Source organism: Thermochaetoides thermophila (assembly GCF_000221225.1).
Source record: "Thermochaetoides thermophila DSM 1495 unplaced genomic scaffold scf7180000011816, whole genome shotgun sequence".
NCBI lineage: Eukaryota > Fungi > Ascomycota > Sordariomycetes > Sordariales > Chaetomiaceae > Thermochaetoides > Thermochaetoides thermophila.
In genome coordinates this window covers 2,007,277-2,019,885 of record NW_006383032.1, presented here as the reverse complement: position 1 = coordinate 2,019,885, position 12,609 = coordinate 2,007,277, and the positions used below count along the sequence as shown (strand labels likewise).

Genomic DNA, 12,609 nt, shown 5'->3' with positions numbered 1-12,609 from the left:
ATCAAAAACACACTATCTGTGTCAAGAGGCACCAAGAGGCACCAAGACATCAAAACCGCCTTCCGTTTTAGGTGTTGTCATGACTCTCTTTTGTCCTACATACCCATATCTGGCCTTCATTCCTGTTTCATCCATTCGTACATCCATCCATCCGTTCCCAACCAGGTCCTACCAAAACCTTCGAGGTTGCTCAACAGTGAAGAAACAAAGCCTTTCCGATAGGCCTGTCTAAGGAGACAACTGTCAAATGCCCGAAAACGAACCAAAGAATAAACTCCTATTATTACCCCTCCCTTTCTCCCTTCTGGTCAACCACCCAGCCGACCATTCCTCCCAACTGTTAAAAAACCCACGGGAACAAAAAATAGACAGAGAAGGCAGAGCAAAGATCTAGAGGAAAAAAGAGGTGAAAAATATACACATATGGCATCAAAAGGCCTCGTGGCGAGGGACGAAAGTGGAAATGACGCCTGCTTTTGAATAAGTCTCGGGATGTGTTTCGCTGTGTTGTTCCCTTCCTGTTGTATCTTTGTTTGTCCCAGCCAGTACCCAAGGGAGAGAGGAAAAGTCAAAAGAACAACAGAATACCGCCACAAGGAAACGGAATGCAAGTCCGCATATTGTACAAGCGAGCAAACAGCCCCTGACGTTCTGCTCAGAAGGGAGGCAAGGAAATGAGAAACAGGGGCATAGGGATGAATCGGGGAAAAAAAAATAACAAGGCATAACGATGCTGAAAAAAAAGAGCCTGTCATCATCGTCACTTCTCCCCCGACTTCTTCCCCTGCTGCAACTCTATCGCCCCATCCTGCCCACTCTTCATGTTCAACCTCGATGTGCTGCCATTCGGCCTATGGTGCGACCAATGGCCATTCCCCTGATGTGACTGCCCAATCATGGGCGAGCGGGGATCATCCTCTTCGTCCGTCTCCTCTGCCAAATCCGCCAGCCCAACTTCTTCATCATAAGCACGCATCAGCCCCTCCCGATCACCCGACCGCAGACTCCCAATGCTCATGCGATGCGATTGTGAGCGGCGTGCCTCCATGCTCATGCGTGTCTGGATGCTGGAGACCATGTCGGTGCCGGTGATGTCGCCGGTGGCACGGCGGGCGAGGGACTTGGTCCCGTCCGGGTCGGTGCGGCTCAAGTTGAGGAGGTAGACGCCGGTGAAGGTGACGAGGAAGCCGCAGATGAGGGAGAGAATACTGACGGTGTCGGTGGTGTTGAAGCCTTGGAAGAGAATGAAGGAGGCGCAGAGGGTCGCGGTGGTGAAGGTTACGTAGTAGAGAGGGTTGACACTGGAGAAGTTAGTGCCCGTTTGTCTTCTCAGGGATGTGTTGCAGGTAGAAGCTTACATGTTTGTGGGGAACTGGCTAAGGGCCTTGTTGAAGTAGTTCATTTGGGTCAAAATACAGACGCCAGTGACAATCATAAAGACGTAGGTCGATGGATGCGTGAATTGGTTGTTGCCGCCGAAGGTCAACTTCAGGGCAATGCCAAAGGCCTTGACTGACATGACGGAAATGGAGCCGACGGTCGAGCAGATGCTGAGGTAGATCAAGGGGTTCTTCTTCCCGTAGACAGGAGCAACCTTGTAGATCATGACGGTAGCGAAGATACAAACAGCGATGGTATAGATGAGGAATCCTGGGATAGGTGTGAGCAACAACCTCATACATATCTAACCGTTCAAGTAGGAACACACCTGGCTGGATCGCATAGTGCAAAATCTCATCGATCGTCTCAATCTCCTTGTCTGGGGGCGCATGCAAGACGATAATGACAGCGCCTATCAAGCAAATGGCACTTCCCAGCTTTCCTAGCGTACCGAGCTCCTCTCCAAGGAAGTAAGCGCCCAGGATGGCCCCTATCAAGACGGACAGCGCGCCGAGGGGGGTGACAAGGATGGCGGGCGCGAAGGCGTATGCGGCAAAATTAAAGACCTCGCCGAGCACCAAGCAGACAATGCCCGCCCACCACAAGGGGCTGCGCAGGTAGACGAATCCCTCGCCCTCAAAGCCATGCCGTTGCTCAGCATGCATTAAACCCTAAGAGGAAGCGTTAGTATACTTGTCTGGCAGCTCGAGGAAATTCCAAACGCCAGATTGCGTATTGCTTGTTGTCAACTTCGGAGTAAGAGATTCTTCCGTACTTTCTTAGTAATGACGAAGCTAGTGCCTGTAAACGAAGCTCAGTCAGCAACTGGATGTTCTTCGCCTTTCTCCTCGAGAGCCAAGTATGACGCACCAATGGCCAAGCTGGAGCTCATGGCCAGAGCCAGACCAATGTATCTGTCAACAGAGAGCTTTTGTCAACCAACCCTGCACTATATATATCCCTGGCATAGATGCTGCGCGACAGAGTGCGACAAGATACGGGGCACTGCGTCCAAGGGAAGCCCGGGGTACTCATACTTGTCTTCGATCATGTTGTCGGCTAGAATCATGTCAAGAGGGGCAGCAAGTGAGTATTGGGGCGAGGAAAGCGCGCTCCGTGACTCGAAGAAGGCTGACGATTGTCCTTGGAGAGAGGGCAGTCCGTAGGACCTAGATGGATGAGGAACGAGCGAGGGGGAGACAGGGAGGCAATGACGACTCGCGCCGGGCGAGGCTGGGGGAAGAGATGGGCGGGGAGAGAATCGGCGAGGCTGTTTTTAAGGACACATCCGAGTGCGAACTAAGTATCGGACAACTGATCTTTTTCGCGGCTATGGTAGCTTCTGGTTTGCCTGCGTTGTTTGTTTGGTTGTTTGTTTGTGTGTGTGTGTGTGTGTGTGTGCGTCGACTGGTGTCTTCGTCGTTGCGTTGTTCGTTGCTTCGTCACGAAATTGGAGCTCAAGAGCAACCAATTTTGAATGGGATACTACAAGAATTGTTGCGCGTGGGCTCGGATTAACTCTAGTCCTCCGTTTGCAGATCACTGAGATACTTGGGGTTCGTTCGCTCGTTTATTTTTGATCGATTGTTCACATCCAGGCGAAGAGGCCGGGGCTCCGCAAATCGATCGGTTCGAGAGCGTTTCGTCGTTGTCGTCGGCTCCAAGAGAAAGGACCCCTCACCCAAAGGAAAAATGGAACCGCCGGGTTTCCCGTTAAGGCCAGCTGGCGTTGGACAGAGAAGATGAGGATGGCGAGAGGCTTATGATGCGCCTGAAAACACTAACACAGGGGGATGTTTGCGAAGGAAACAGTTATGTATGGCATACCGGTAGTGTGCGCACGCAGTGTAGCAGGTACAGATAGTGTAGTTGTAAGTTGTTGGGACTGAGGCCCCTTGCGCGGGCTGCTGCTGTGCTTGGGTGGTGTGAGGGCGAGTCTGGGGACCAGTGGTTTCATGAACCACGAGTAACCCCTGCCTGGCGCCCAAAGTCTCCAAAAGAAACCCCTGCTTGGCCTGCGGCGGGCCCTGGCCCAACGCCAAGCAGCCGAAGCCCAGCAGCCCAGAAACAGAAAATTAGTAGGGGCGGCCGCTCTCCACCAGCAGACACTTGGCTGCAATTGGCCACAACCAGTGGGTTGTCAGCTACAGTCGATTCACTGTGTTGCAACGAGATCTTTGGGCGAAAGATTCGACAGTTTCAAACGATCACGACGGGGATCTGTCACCCCCTGGGCCCCCTTGAGCAAGTCACAAAACTCCATACAGTCACCTGGTACAGCGCACGGAGTGGTATTGAAGATCTACGAAAGCTATAGTTACAGAAATTGCGCAACTATATGCATACCCTAATCTTTCTAAACAACCAAGTCTTTCAGATCTGCAAAACAGAGAGATCTGTCCCGATGCCCGGAGCTGAAACTCGGGCGCGGCTTTCGCCTCGCGCTTTTCTAAGCTCCCCGTGGGCCCTGGACGGCTTCTCGGCTTCCACTCAGGTCCAACAAACTCACGACATCCGCTGTCTCCTTGTGTGTAAGATCTTGCCATGCCGCCACACCCATAAAGTCAAAGGTGGGACACCAGGGGCGCCAGGTCTACCAGCTTTTCAGATCGAACTCGTAATGACATGTTGAAGTTTATCAGATAATATGCTGTAGGTAGATATAGTGAATGCTTTTCTCACCAAACCTGTATCTGTCAACTGGTAGTCAAGGCTGTTGCTTTCGCGCCAATCCGTTGGTGATATTTGACCAACTGCCCCTGGAGAACGCAGATACGGGCATATCTCATGCAGGGTTCTTTCCCTTCAGCCGCTTATTAATCAGCAGACCTCATTCAAGTTCTTTACAATTATATTACTAGGTTGTTGTTGGAAAGACACCACATGTTAAACATCAAGCAGTTCGGAACAACCAAATGTTGCTTGCAATTTTTTCGCAATCCCGGCTAGCTTACAACACCCGCTCCAAAACCAGAATCAAGAGCGAAGGTACAGTTCCCATCTATCAGATAAGTACTGGAAGGGGGGGGCGGGGGAGGGACGAAGAGGCCGCAAAAAAAAGAAAGACAGAATCCCGAGACTGTCCAAGACAGCTCAAGGGAGAAAAAAAGAACAAAAAAATTTAAATATGTAACTAAAACGTTTTTTTTTAAAAAAAACTTGCATCCCCATCACCAAACCTATCACCCATTGGTCCATGCCTGGTATCCCCTTTTCCATGACGAGCGCTGCAAGAGCAGAACCCTCATCAACTGAGCCCCATAGTATGAACCAGTCCCGGTAGAGTCATAAACCATCCACCAATTTGTCCGTCCTATCATCATCAGAGAGTGTAACATGCCGAATCCAATGTTACTGTCGCCATTTGTCTGGTTAAGAAAGGGCTAGATTCAAACCAGCTCTCAGAGCCACCAAACGAACCCAGGCCACGAAAGGCAGGGCATAGCAAATCAGTAACAGTCACAGATTGTCATGAAGCAAGCTCTCTCACTCAGTCTCGCGGACCAGCCGAGACTCGTGGCCCAGCTTCGACTCCGGGAAGGGGAAGTAAAAGAGAAAACACAAGATAGGAGGACCAATCCATCCCAACCCCATGTTATCGTCCAGTTTTTATGCCCAAACGCCAACTCCAGAGATGCAAAAGGGAAAAGAACAGCAAAGGGGGAAGCCGAGTAATGATCCTACATGTGGGTAATACGGGCAAGTGCCGTAACGCTCATCTCATCAAAATATGCCTGCCGAGGTTGTGTCCGCGCAAAACAACTCAACCCGAATGATACCCTATAACTCTGATCGAAGATGCTGTACGTCCTGGGACATCGCCGATTCAAACTCTTGAACAACTCCAAGAGTCAAACGGCCCGAAGTCTTAAAGACTTGGCAGGAAAGGGCTGAGACGTTGAACATGAGGGCCGAGTGCTGCTCCTGTTTCCTTCCTGTCATTGCCGTGGATTTTAAACTTACCTACCTTCACGGTTCTCGGGGCGAGTGCTGTATGTTCGTATTGTGTGCCGGACTTTCGGGCAGTCGTGTTGTCGAAACATTACCTGTTAATGTCGCCGGATGTGGAAGAAATGTTGGGGATGATAAGGATGGGACAAGGGAAACAGCGTCCTGTTTGCTGCGGTTGAACTACAACCGAGGCTGGGACCGTTTGCGGGGAAGGTGTGTAGGTGCATATGTAGGGCTGTTATGTCGAATCTGGCGCCAAAGTCCGACGACGCTTGTGGTCTGGGTGAGGTGTAACCCGTCAGTACTGGCGCGCCCGCTTCAGGGGAGGGCTCGCAGGCATACCGGTCTCGTCGGCCAGACCCTCTTCTTCGTTAGCTCTCTGGCGTTTACCGGCGAAGCTTCCGGGAGTCAAGTCAACCCCCTTAGCATCGTATCCGACGGCTTCATCTGTGCCCTCTACTTGTTCCTCCTCATCTTCGTCTTCTTCACTATCGTTCTCCCAATCAATTTCACCATGCGGCTCTTCATCATTGTCGTCTGCCAATTGGTGAGCAGACGCGTCTTCTTCAGGCTTGCGAGACTCTTCAGCCGCTTCGTCTTCATAGCCGATTTGATCATCGTCGAGGGTTGTGCTAGTTGAAACAGAGATATCCTCCATAGCGGCAGCAGGTTGCTCCCCATGCTGATCGAAAGGATGGTGCCGCGCTGTGTTCTGTTGGTAATTTTCTGCGTTGACCGCTGCCTCGTAGACACTGCTATGCTGTTCATGCTCGTACTCTTCCTGAATTACAGACAGCATGGGCTCTTCATCGACAGCAAGTTCGATATCATCGGCTTCGAAGGCAGATCTGTTAGCATCTGTGTCCCTGGATAAGGCCATGCTGATTTCACTCATATTCGACAACACCGACGAGCCGGACTCGAGAGAGTCGCACCGGCTGTGAGAGCGGCGGCTTGCCAGCCTTAAATAACTCAGCCTACCCACTGGTCTCTGTGCCGGCCACGGCTGATTGTTGAACACCATATTGGGAAGAAAATAGTGATGGGGCTCGCTAGAGTCCACATCGGTTTCAATGAGCGGCAGCTCGGGCTTCCGGTCCGCCACTCCTGTTTGGACAGATGCCGTAACATTCTGTCCAACTTTATCTTCCTGTGAGGGGCTAGAAGGGATATCGGTGCAGTCATCGGCATAGTCGGTGTCCCAGTCACCGTCCAGATCAGATAAGGGGTCAAGGAAAGCAGGGTCCTCTTTACCATTTGGTCCTAGTTGCTGGTCGTACTGACCAAGCTCATCATGCACAGCATTGTGATCTGCTGCTTCGAGTTCAGCATACCGATCATGTGCATCGTCGGCCTCTTCATGAGCGGTTTCCATTTCAGGCGGCTGTTGCTGTTCATGGTCTGTTGAAAGGGCGGTATCATCGTGGGGTGGCATATTGTGCTCAGCTTCACCTTTCACCTCTTCGTGCCACTCGTGAGCCTGACGATCTTCATTCCCCACAATCTCCTCAGGGTCTTGCCCCTCATGCTCCTCATGCTCCTCGTATTCTTCACGCTCCTCACACTCCTCTTCCCCTCCATGTTCAGGATACTGCTCCTCAAGGTACTCTTGCTCGTCGCCTGCTGCGGTTTCAGTTTCATAGGAATCCTTTGCAGGCTTAGTGGGAGCTTCCGGGGCCTCAACGTAGTCATGAATCTTGTAATCAGCTTCGTGGGCTTCCGTTTCTTTAGCTGGAGCGGCAGGCACTTTGGACTCATCATGAGTCTTCATATGACGCATGTCTGTCCGGTCATTCCCAGCAGTAGCTTGACAATGAGTCTCATCGCGCTCCTCGGGATACTCGCTCTCCGGAGACTCCTGCTCAGACTGTTCAACGGCCGAGAGCTCGGCGGTCACGGCTTCTTCAGGACTCATTGACGAGTCTTGATCTGAGTATTCAAGGAGCCCAGCATCAGCAAGCAGCTCAACAAAATGCTCCTCACTGTCCCTCCGCACCATCAAGTAGATGACAGGCTCTGAAGAGATAGACGGATCCTTGGATACAAGGGCACGGTGGCAATCCAGAATCTCGCGGAAGGTACGCTGGAGGAACTTTTCGTTGGACCGCTCGCCGAACTCAAGACCCAGAGGCTCAAAACCTATGACAACCTCATCGGTTACAGAAATCTCGTTGGAAATGACAGTGCGAAGCGCGGCAAGGAACTCTGACAGAGGCAGATCCAGCTCCTTAGGATCGGACAGGAAATAGGTTTCTGGGTCGTCATCAGGGTGGCCAAACAACGAGTAGCAGGCGTCGTTGTAGATAACTTCAATGTCCGGCAGCTCAGCAATAGATTCGGCAAGGTCTTCCATGGCCTTATCAATATCATCAATACTGTAGTGCCTCTTCTCGTGGACGCCAGCCGGCTCATCGTCATCATCTGGACAAGCACCCGCGTTTTCCTTCTCGGTATCGTCAGAGTGCTCTTGTGCTTCGGCAATCTCGTCATGATCCTCAGGATTACGGGTTTCGCCTGCTGCTTGATTCTCCTGGCAGCTCTCCTCATCAGCTAATTCATAGTGCTCTTCTTTCTCTTCATAGTACTCTTCATGATCTTCGTCATAGGACTGGTGATGATCTTCATTACGCCCTCCATCGAACTCTTGTGTCGGCTGAGCAGCCTGGACATGATCCTCTAAGGACGCAGCGTCCGCTACAGCGGCATCTGTAGAGACAACATCGAGATGGACGTCCGCGACTTCAACATATTCCTCTTCATATCCGATCTCATCTTGATAGTCTTGACTGACGGTCAGATAAACATCCTCCTGAGAAACTTCAGTCTCCGACGGGTTGCTCTTGGGCTGAGGTTCCGCATCCCTTTGGCCGTCGTCAATGGCAGAACTCGAAGCGTCCAGGTCAATGGCGTGCTCGTTTTCAACGACTGCATTATCTTGGCCGGTTGTGGTGGCCACTCCAACGTCAAGTTCAACGCCATCGCCACCGACGTCGGCATTAGATGGGAGCTCATAGGAAATGTCGTAATCCAGTTGATCGGGAACTGTTTGTTCCACGGCCAATCCCATCATATTCATGGCTGTAACCGATTCAGATGTGGATGGTCAGAACCGGAGTAGAGTAGTCGGGACAACGGTATCGCTTGCAAGAATCTTTGATAGGGGGATAGTGCTACCGAACAAACACTCGCATTATTTGGTGAAGGGAAAGCTTGACTGTGAAGTCGGTCTCGAGTAATACTGATGGCAAGGAGACCGATAAAGAGCGTAGAGTTAGAGGGGGAAACCAAATGGGGGAGAAAATGGTTGCGGTATGTCGGTGGGTGTTCTTGTGCCTTGTGAAGGTTTACGTCAAGAAAATGTCAATGGGAGATTAGGACACGTGCTGTTTTGAGGGACCGAGCAAAGGTCCGAAGACAACCCAGATGATTGTGGCTGTTGTCGATGAGGGTATTGAGGAAGGTTGCTGGAAGGAAAAAGCTAAGGTGGGAGATGAGTAAGAAAGACGTCGAAGACGTTGGGCGTCAATGTGAAATGAACCCAACAACGAAGATGGGTTGTTTGCGAATGGTTATGGCGGGGTATTAAAGTCGTAGACGCCGTGTTTCTTTCCACGATGATGTTGGAAAAAAACAAGGGAGGTGGGAAAAAATGATGTCGTTTGGCTGTTGCAAATGACCGTGACCAGGTTGCAGGCCGACACGCTAATGCTGCAAATGAAGGTTACCGCATGCGGGTGTGGATCAGATGGCCCATGAGCACGGATCACCGCGCGTTGCGGCGTTGATTTGCTGGAGCCTACCATTTGCTGAGTGGGGAGGGGAATGATGATTGATTTTCCACAATTCTTGGCATTCTTGGCAGGAAGTTCCAGCCTGGACTCGCAACTCCCGCAGCCCCTGCCAGCTGGCAGCCCCTCGCCAAGCTCTCGGGGGTCGAGCCAGAACGACCACAGTGTACAGACCAAATCCAGTTCAATTACACACGCCTACACAACCTCCTTGCAGCACTGGGAAAGGAGTTGACTTCGGAGCTTTCTCGACTGCAACCCCTGTCCCGCCCATACAAAATAATACTTCTTCCCTCTACGTCAACAGTCAAGATGGTAATGCTCCTCTCCAGTCTCCCGCCCCTTTCCCGGAGGCTCTGTGGCAGCAGGACGGAAACAGAACAGTCGCGCTGACGACACATATGATGATGATATTAGGTTGTGCTCGCTGCGTCCATCTGCACCCGTGGCGGCAAGGCCGTCCTTGCACGGGCTTTCCACGACATCAAGCGGTCGCGCGTCGAGGCGTTGTTGGCATCGTTCCCCAAGGCGGCGAACTCGGGGACGCAGCACACGACAGTCGAGCAGGACAACGTTCGCTTCGTCTACCAGCCGCTCGACGAGCTGTACATGGTGCTCATTACCAACAAGCAATCGAACATTCTGCAGGACATAGACACCCTGCACCTGTTCGCCCAGGTTGTCACGAACACATGCCGGACGCTGGAGGAGCGGGAGATCCTACGTAACGCCTACGAGCTAATCAGTGCCTTCGACGAGATCATCAACCTCGGGTATCGGGAGAACCTGACTATCAACCAGATCAAAACCTTCTTGGAGATGGAGAGTCATGAGGAGCGGATCCAGGAGATCATCGCTCGGGTGCGTATCGACAGGAGAAGAAGTGATCGAAGAAAGACGGCTGCTGACTGTCCCACAGAACAAGGAACTGGAGGCCACCGAAGAGCGCAAGAGGAAAGCCAAGCAGCTCGAGATGCAGCGCAAGGAGGCCAGCCGTCTTGGGAGGACCGGAGGCATGGGCGGCGGCCGGCCGCCGGTCTATCCATCTTACACTCCTCCTGTGCGCCCTACTGTTACCGAGACGTATGATACATACGAAGCAGAAAAGAATAAGTCGAAGTGAGTGTGTCCCCAAGTTGCAGGGTCTGGGCGCAATGCTGACAACTGCATTGCTAGGTTTAATGCTCCCAAGACCAAGGGCATGCAGCTTGGCAAGAAGTCCAAGACCACGGATATGTTTGAACGTGTGAAGAGCGAGCTGGGTCCTGTAGAGGATACCCCTCTGGTCTCGGCAACCTCTGCTTCTGCTCCAGAACCGGCGCCGCGGGCGTCGACATCAGTAGACAGAGATGCCATTCACGTCACGATCAACGAAGCCATCACAGCAAAGATCTCACGGGATGGCGCAGTCAATTCATTCGTAGTCAGCGGCGACCTGGCGTTGCGGGTGTCGGATGCTTCCCTGACAAAGCTCCGTCTGAATCTAACAGCGCAGCCCACACACGGCGCCCAGTTCCGGACTCACCCTAACGTGGATAAGAATGCCTTCAACACTGGGCGGGCGATTCAGATGGCCAATCAAGCGCGCGGGTTCCCAGTCAACAATGCAGTCGGCGTACTGCGATGGCGGGCGGCGCCCAGGGCGGAAGACGCGGCGAGCCTGTTGCCCATCACGTTCACTGTGTGGGTCAACAAGGGATCGGAGGGCAACTGCACGGTGACGGTAGAGTACGAACTGACGGGCGGCGATGCGCTCAAAAATGTCAGCGTGGTGATCCCGTTCAGCAATGCCGAGCCATCGGTGTCGTCGTTTGATGCCGTGTATGAGATGTCGGGCAACAGCCTGGAATGGTCGATTGGCTCGGTCAGTGAGGACAACCCGAGCGGTGCCTTTGAGTTTGAGGCGCCGACGAGCGATGAGAATGAATTCTTCCCGATGCAGGTGCGCTTCGCGAAGACAACGCCGTTCGTGGAGGTTGATGTAGGTGTTCCTGCTTTAAGTGAGGCAAGAAGGGATGGTTTAACTAACATGCCACAGGTCGTCTCGGCTGAGCTCGTCGAGCTGAACGAGGAGGTGGCCTTCTCGAAGGAGATCAAGTCTGTTGCGGATTCCTACGTAATTGAGTAGATGGTATCACGATGGGACGATGGGTGTGATAATGAGGATATTCGATGCTTGTACTTGGTGCACGGCTTGCTAGAAGCGGTATGAAAATGGTTTATGCATCAGGCCAGGAATTTCTGTGATTGAATAGAGTAATATCATCCTCTACATGACTTGAAGGCAAGAAGGGTAAGTGAGAAAACTTCCAGATGTAGATGCCTGAGGTACCTCTGGGCACCTAGGCAGGTGTTCAGATCGGAATAAGGGTGAAGAGGTGAGCTAGAGAGAGAACAGTGCGAATATCTGTATATGTCACTGTGTCGAAAACACTCGAGTCTCATTTAGGGTCAGGCTCAACATCAACAGTAGTAAAACACAATATCAACACGGCAGGAGGCATCTTACTTCTTTTGGCACAGAAAGGTTAAGGGGAACGATGGAAACTCTATGAGCTGTAACGCCCGGGCTTTCGAGAAAAGTGGTAACCTGTATTGCCAGGGCTAACTTTCCATGCCTTTTGCAGACCAAAAGTGTTCGTTTGCAGGCCCAAAAATAATAATTCATCCACTCAGCTGGCTACAATCTCATCACTCAGCAACCATAACAATTCAAGCAAACAAACAACCAACATCACGACCAAAATGTCACAACCACTAACTCACCTCCGTCTGTTGAACACAACCTCTCTTCCCTCACCAATCACAGCATGTAGCAACTCAGAGCAAGAAAAGAACCCAAGACTTCTGATCGCTCTCAACCCAGCCATCGACTTGACAGCCACAGCCGGCACAAACGACAGTGCTGCTGGAGCAGTCGGCGGATCAGGGAACACGGTCCTACATGTATGGCGAGCAGGTGAGCCGGGGCAACTAGTCTCGCGCGTGGGCGAGAAGGGGAAGAAAGTTGAGGGGGGTGTAAGGTGGAAAGGGGATGGTATGTTGATTCTCCTGCCTTGTTCTGCCTCTGCGGAGGATTGAGTAAAGCTGACAGTCTCTCGTGCAGGACAATTCGTTGCAGCCGGCTGGAGCGATGGTGTCGTCAGGCTAATCGGCCTCGAAAGCAGCAAGGCGGTGCATCACATTCGCATCGGCGATGACAATACGTCTTCCTCGCCGGCAAAGATTGAGTTCATTGCATGGGTAAGGAATGTGACAGGCGAGGCAATAGAACGCAGAAAGCGTCGCCAGCAGGCTTCCAGCAGCAAGGGGGTGCCCAGCAAGTTGCCTGAGAGAACCATCCAGCTGGATAGAGATCATGTCAGCGATATTGTGCTGGACTTACCGCATGAGTTGACGTTTCTGGATATTGAGACGTCGTTGCCTAAGTTAAGCCCTTTGCCTGTGTCGGGGGGATCAGGGTAAGTATGTTTCTGATCTCTCTCTCTCT

At 52.1% G+C, this 12,609-nt stretch overlaps 4 protein-coding genes across 4 annotated transcripts in view; 2 read left to right on the top strand and 2 right to left on the bottom strand.

The window, feature by feature from the left end:
- Positions 1-760: 760 nt before the first annotated feature.
- CTHT_0026350 (uncharacterized protein) lies at positions 761-2,431 on the bottom strand (the record flags this gene model as incomplete). Its single annotated transcript, XM_006693030.1, has 6 exons — positions 761-1,301; positions 1,359-1,650; positions 1,709-2,051; positions 2,156-2,181; positions 2,251-2,294; positions 2,418-2,431. 6 exons carry the CDS (start codon positions 2,429-2,431, stop codon positions 761-763), a joined length of 1,260 nt encoding a protein of 419 aa, XP_006693093.1.
- A 3,198-nt stretch (positions 2,432-5,629) lies between these two features.
- On the bottom strand, positions 5,630-8,407 carry CTHT_0026340 (uncharacterized protein; the record flags this gene model as incomplete). The annotated part of the gene is made up of 1 exon (XM_006693029.1): positions 5,630-8,407. The coding sequence occupies one exon, from the start codon at positions 8,405-8,407 to the stop codon at positions 5,630-5,632; it is 2,778 nt and encodes a 925-aa protein (XP_006693092.1).
- Positions 8,408-9,431: 1,024 nt separating this feature from the next.
- Positions 9,432-11,247, top strand: CTHT_0026330 (coatomer subunit delta-like protein; the record flags this gene model as incomplete). The annotated part of the gene is made up of 5 exons (XM_006693028.1): positions 9,432-9,434; positions 9,537-9,980; positions 10,039-10,238; positions 10,296-11,100; positions 11,158-11,247. The coding sequence occupies 5 exons, from the start codon at positions 9,432-9,434 to the stop codon at positions 11,245-11,247; spliced, it is 1,542 nt and encodes a 513-aa protein (XP_006693091.1).
- A 617-nt stretch (positions 11,248-11,864) lies between these two features.
- CTHT_0026320 (anaphase-promoting complex-like protein) overlaps positions 11,865-12,609 on the top strand; it is a gene marked incomplete at both ends in the record, with an annotated part of 3,319 nt that continues 2,574 nt past the window's right edge. Inside the window, 2 exons of the mRNA XM_006693027.1 lie at positions 11,865-12,156; positions 12,226-12,580. Coding sequence (XP_006693090.1) covers positions 11,865-12,156; positions 12,226-12,580 — 647 coding nt within the window. The remainder of the gene's footprint in view (positions 12,157-12,225; positions 12,581-12,609) is intronic.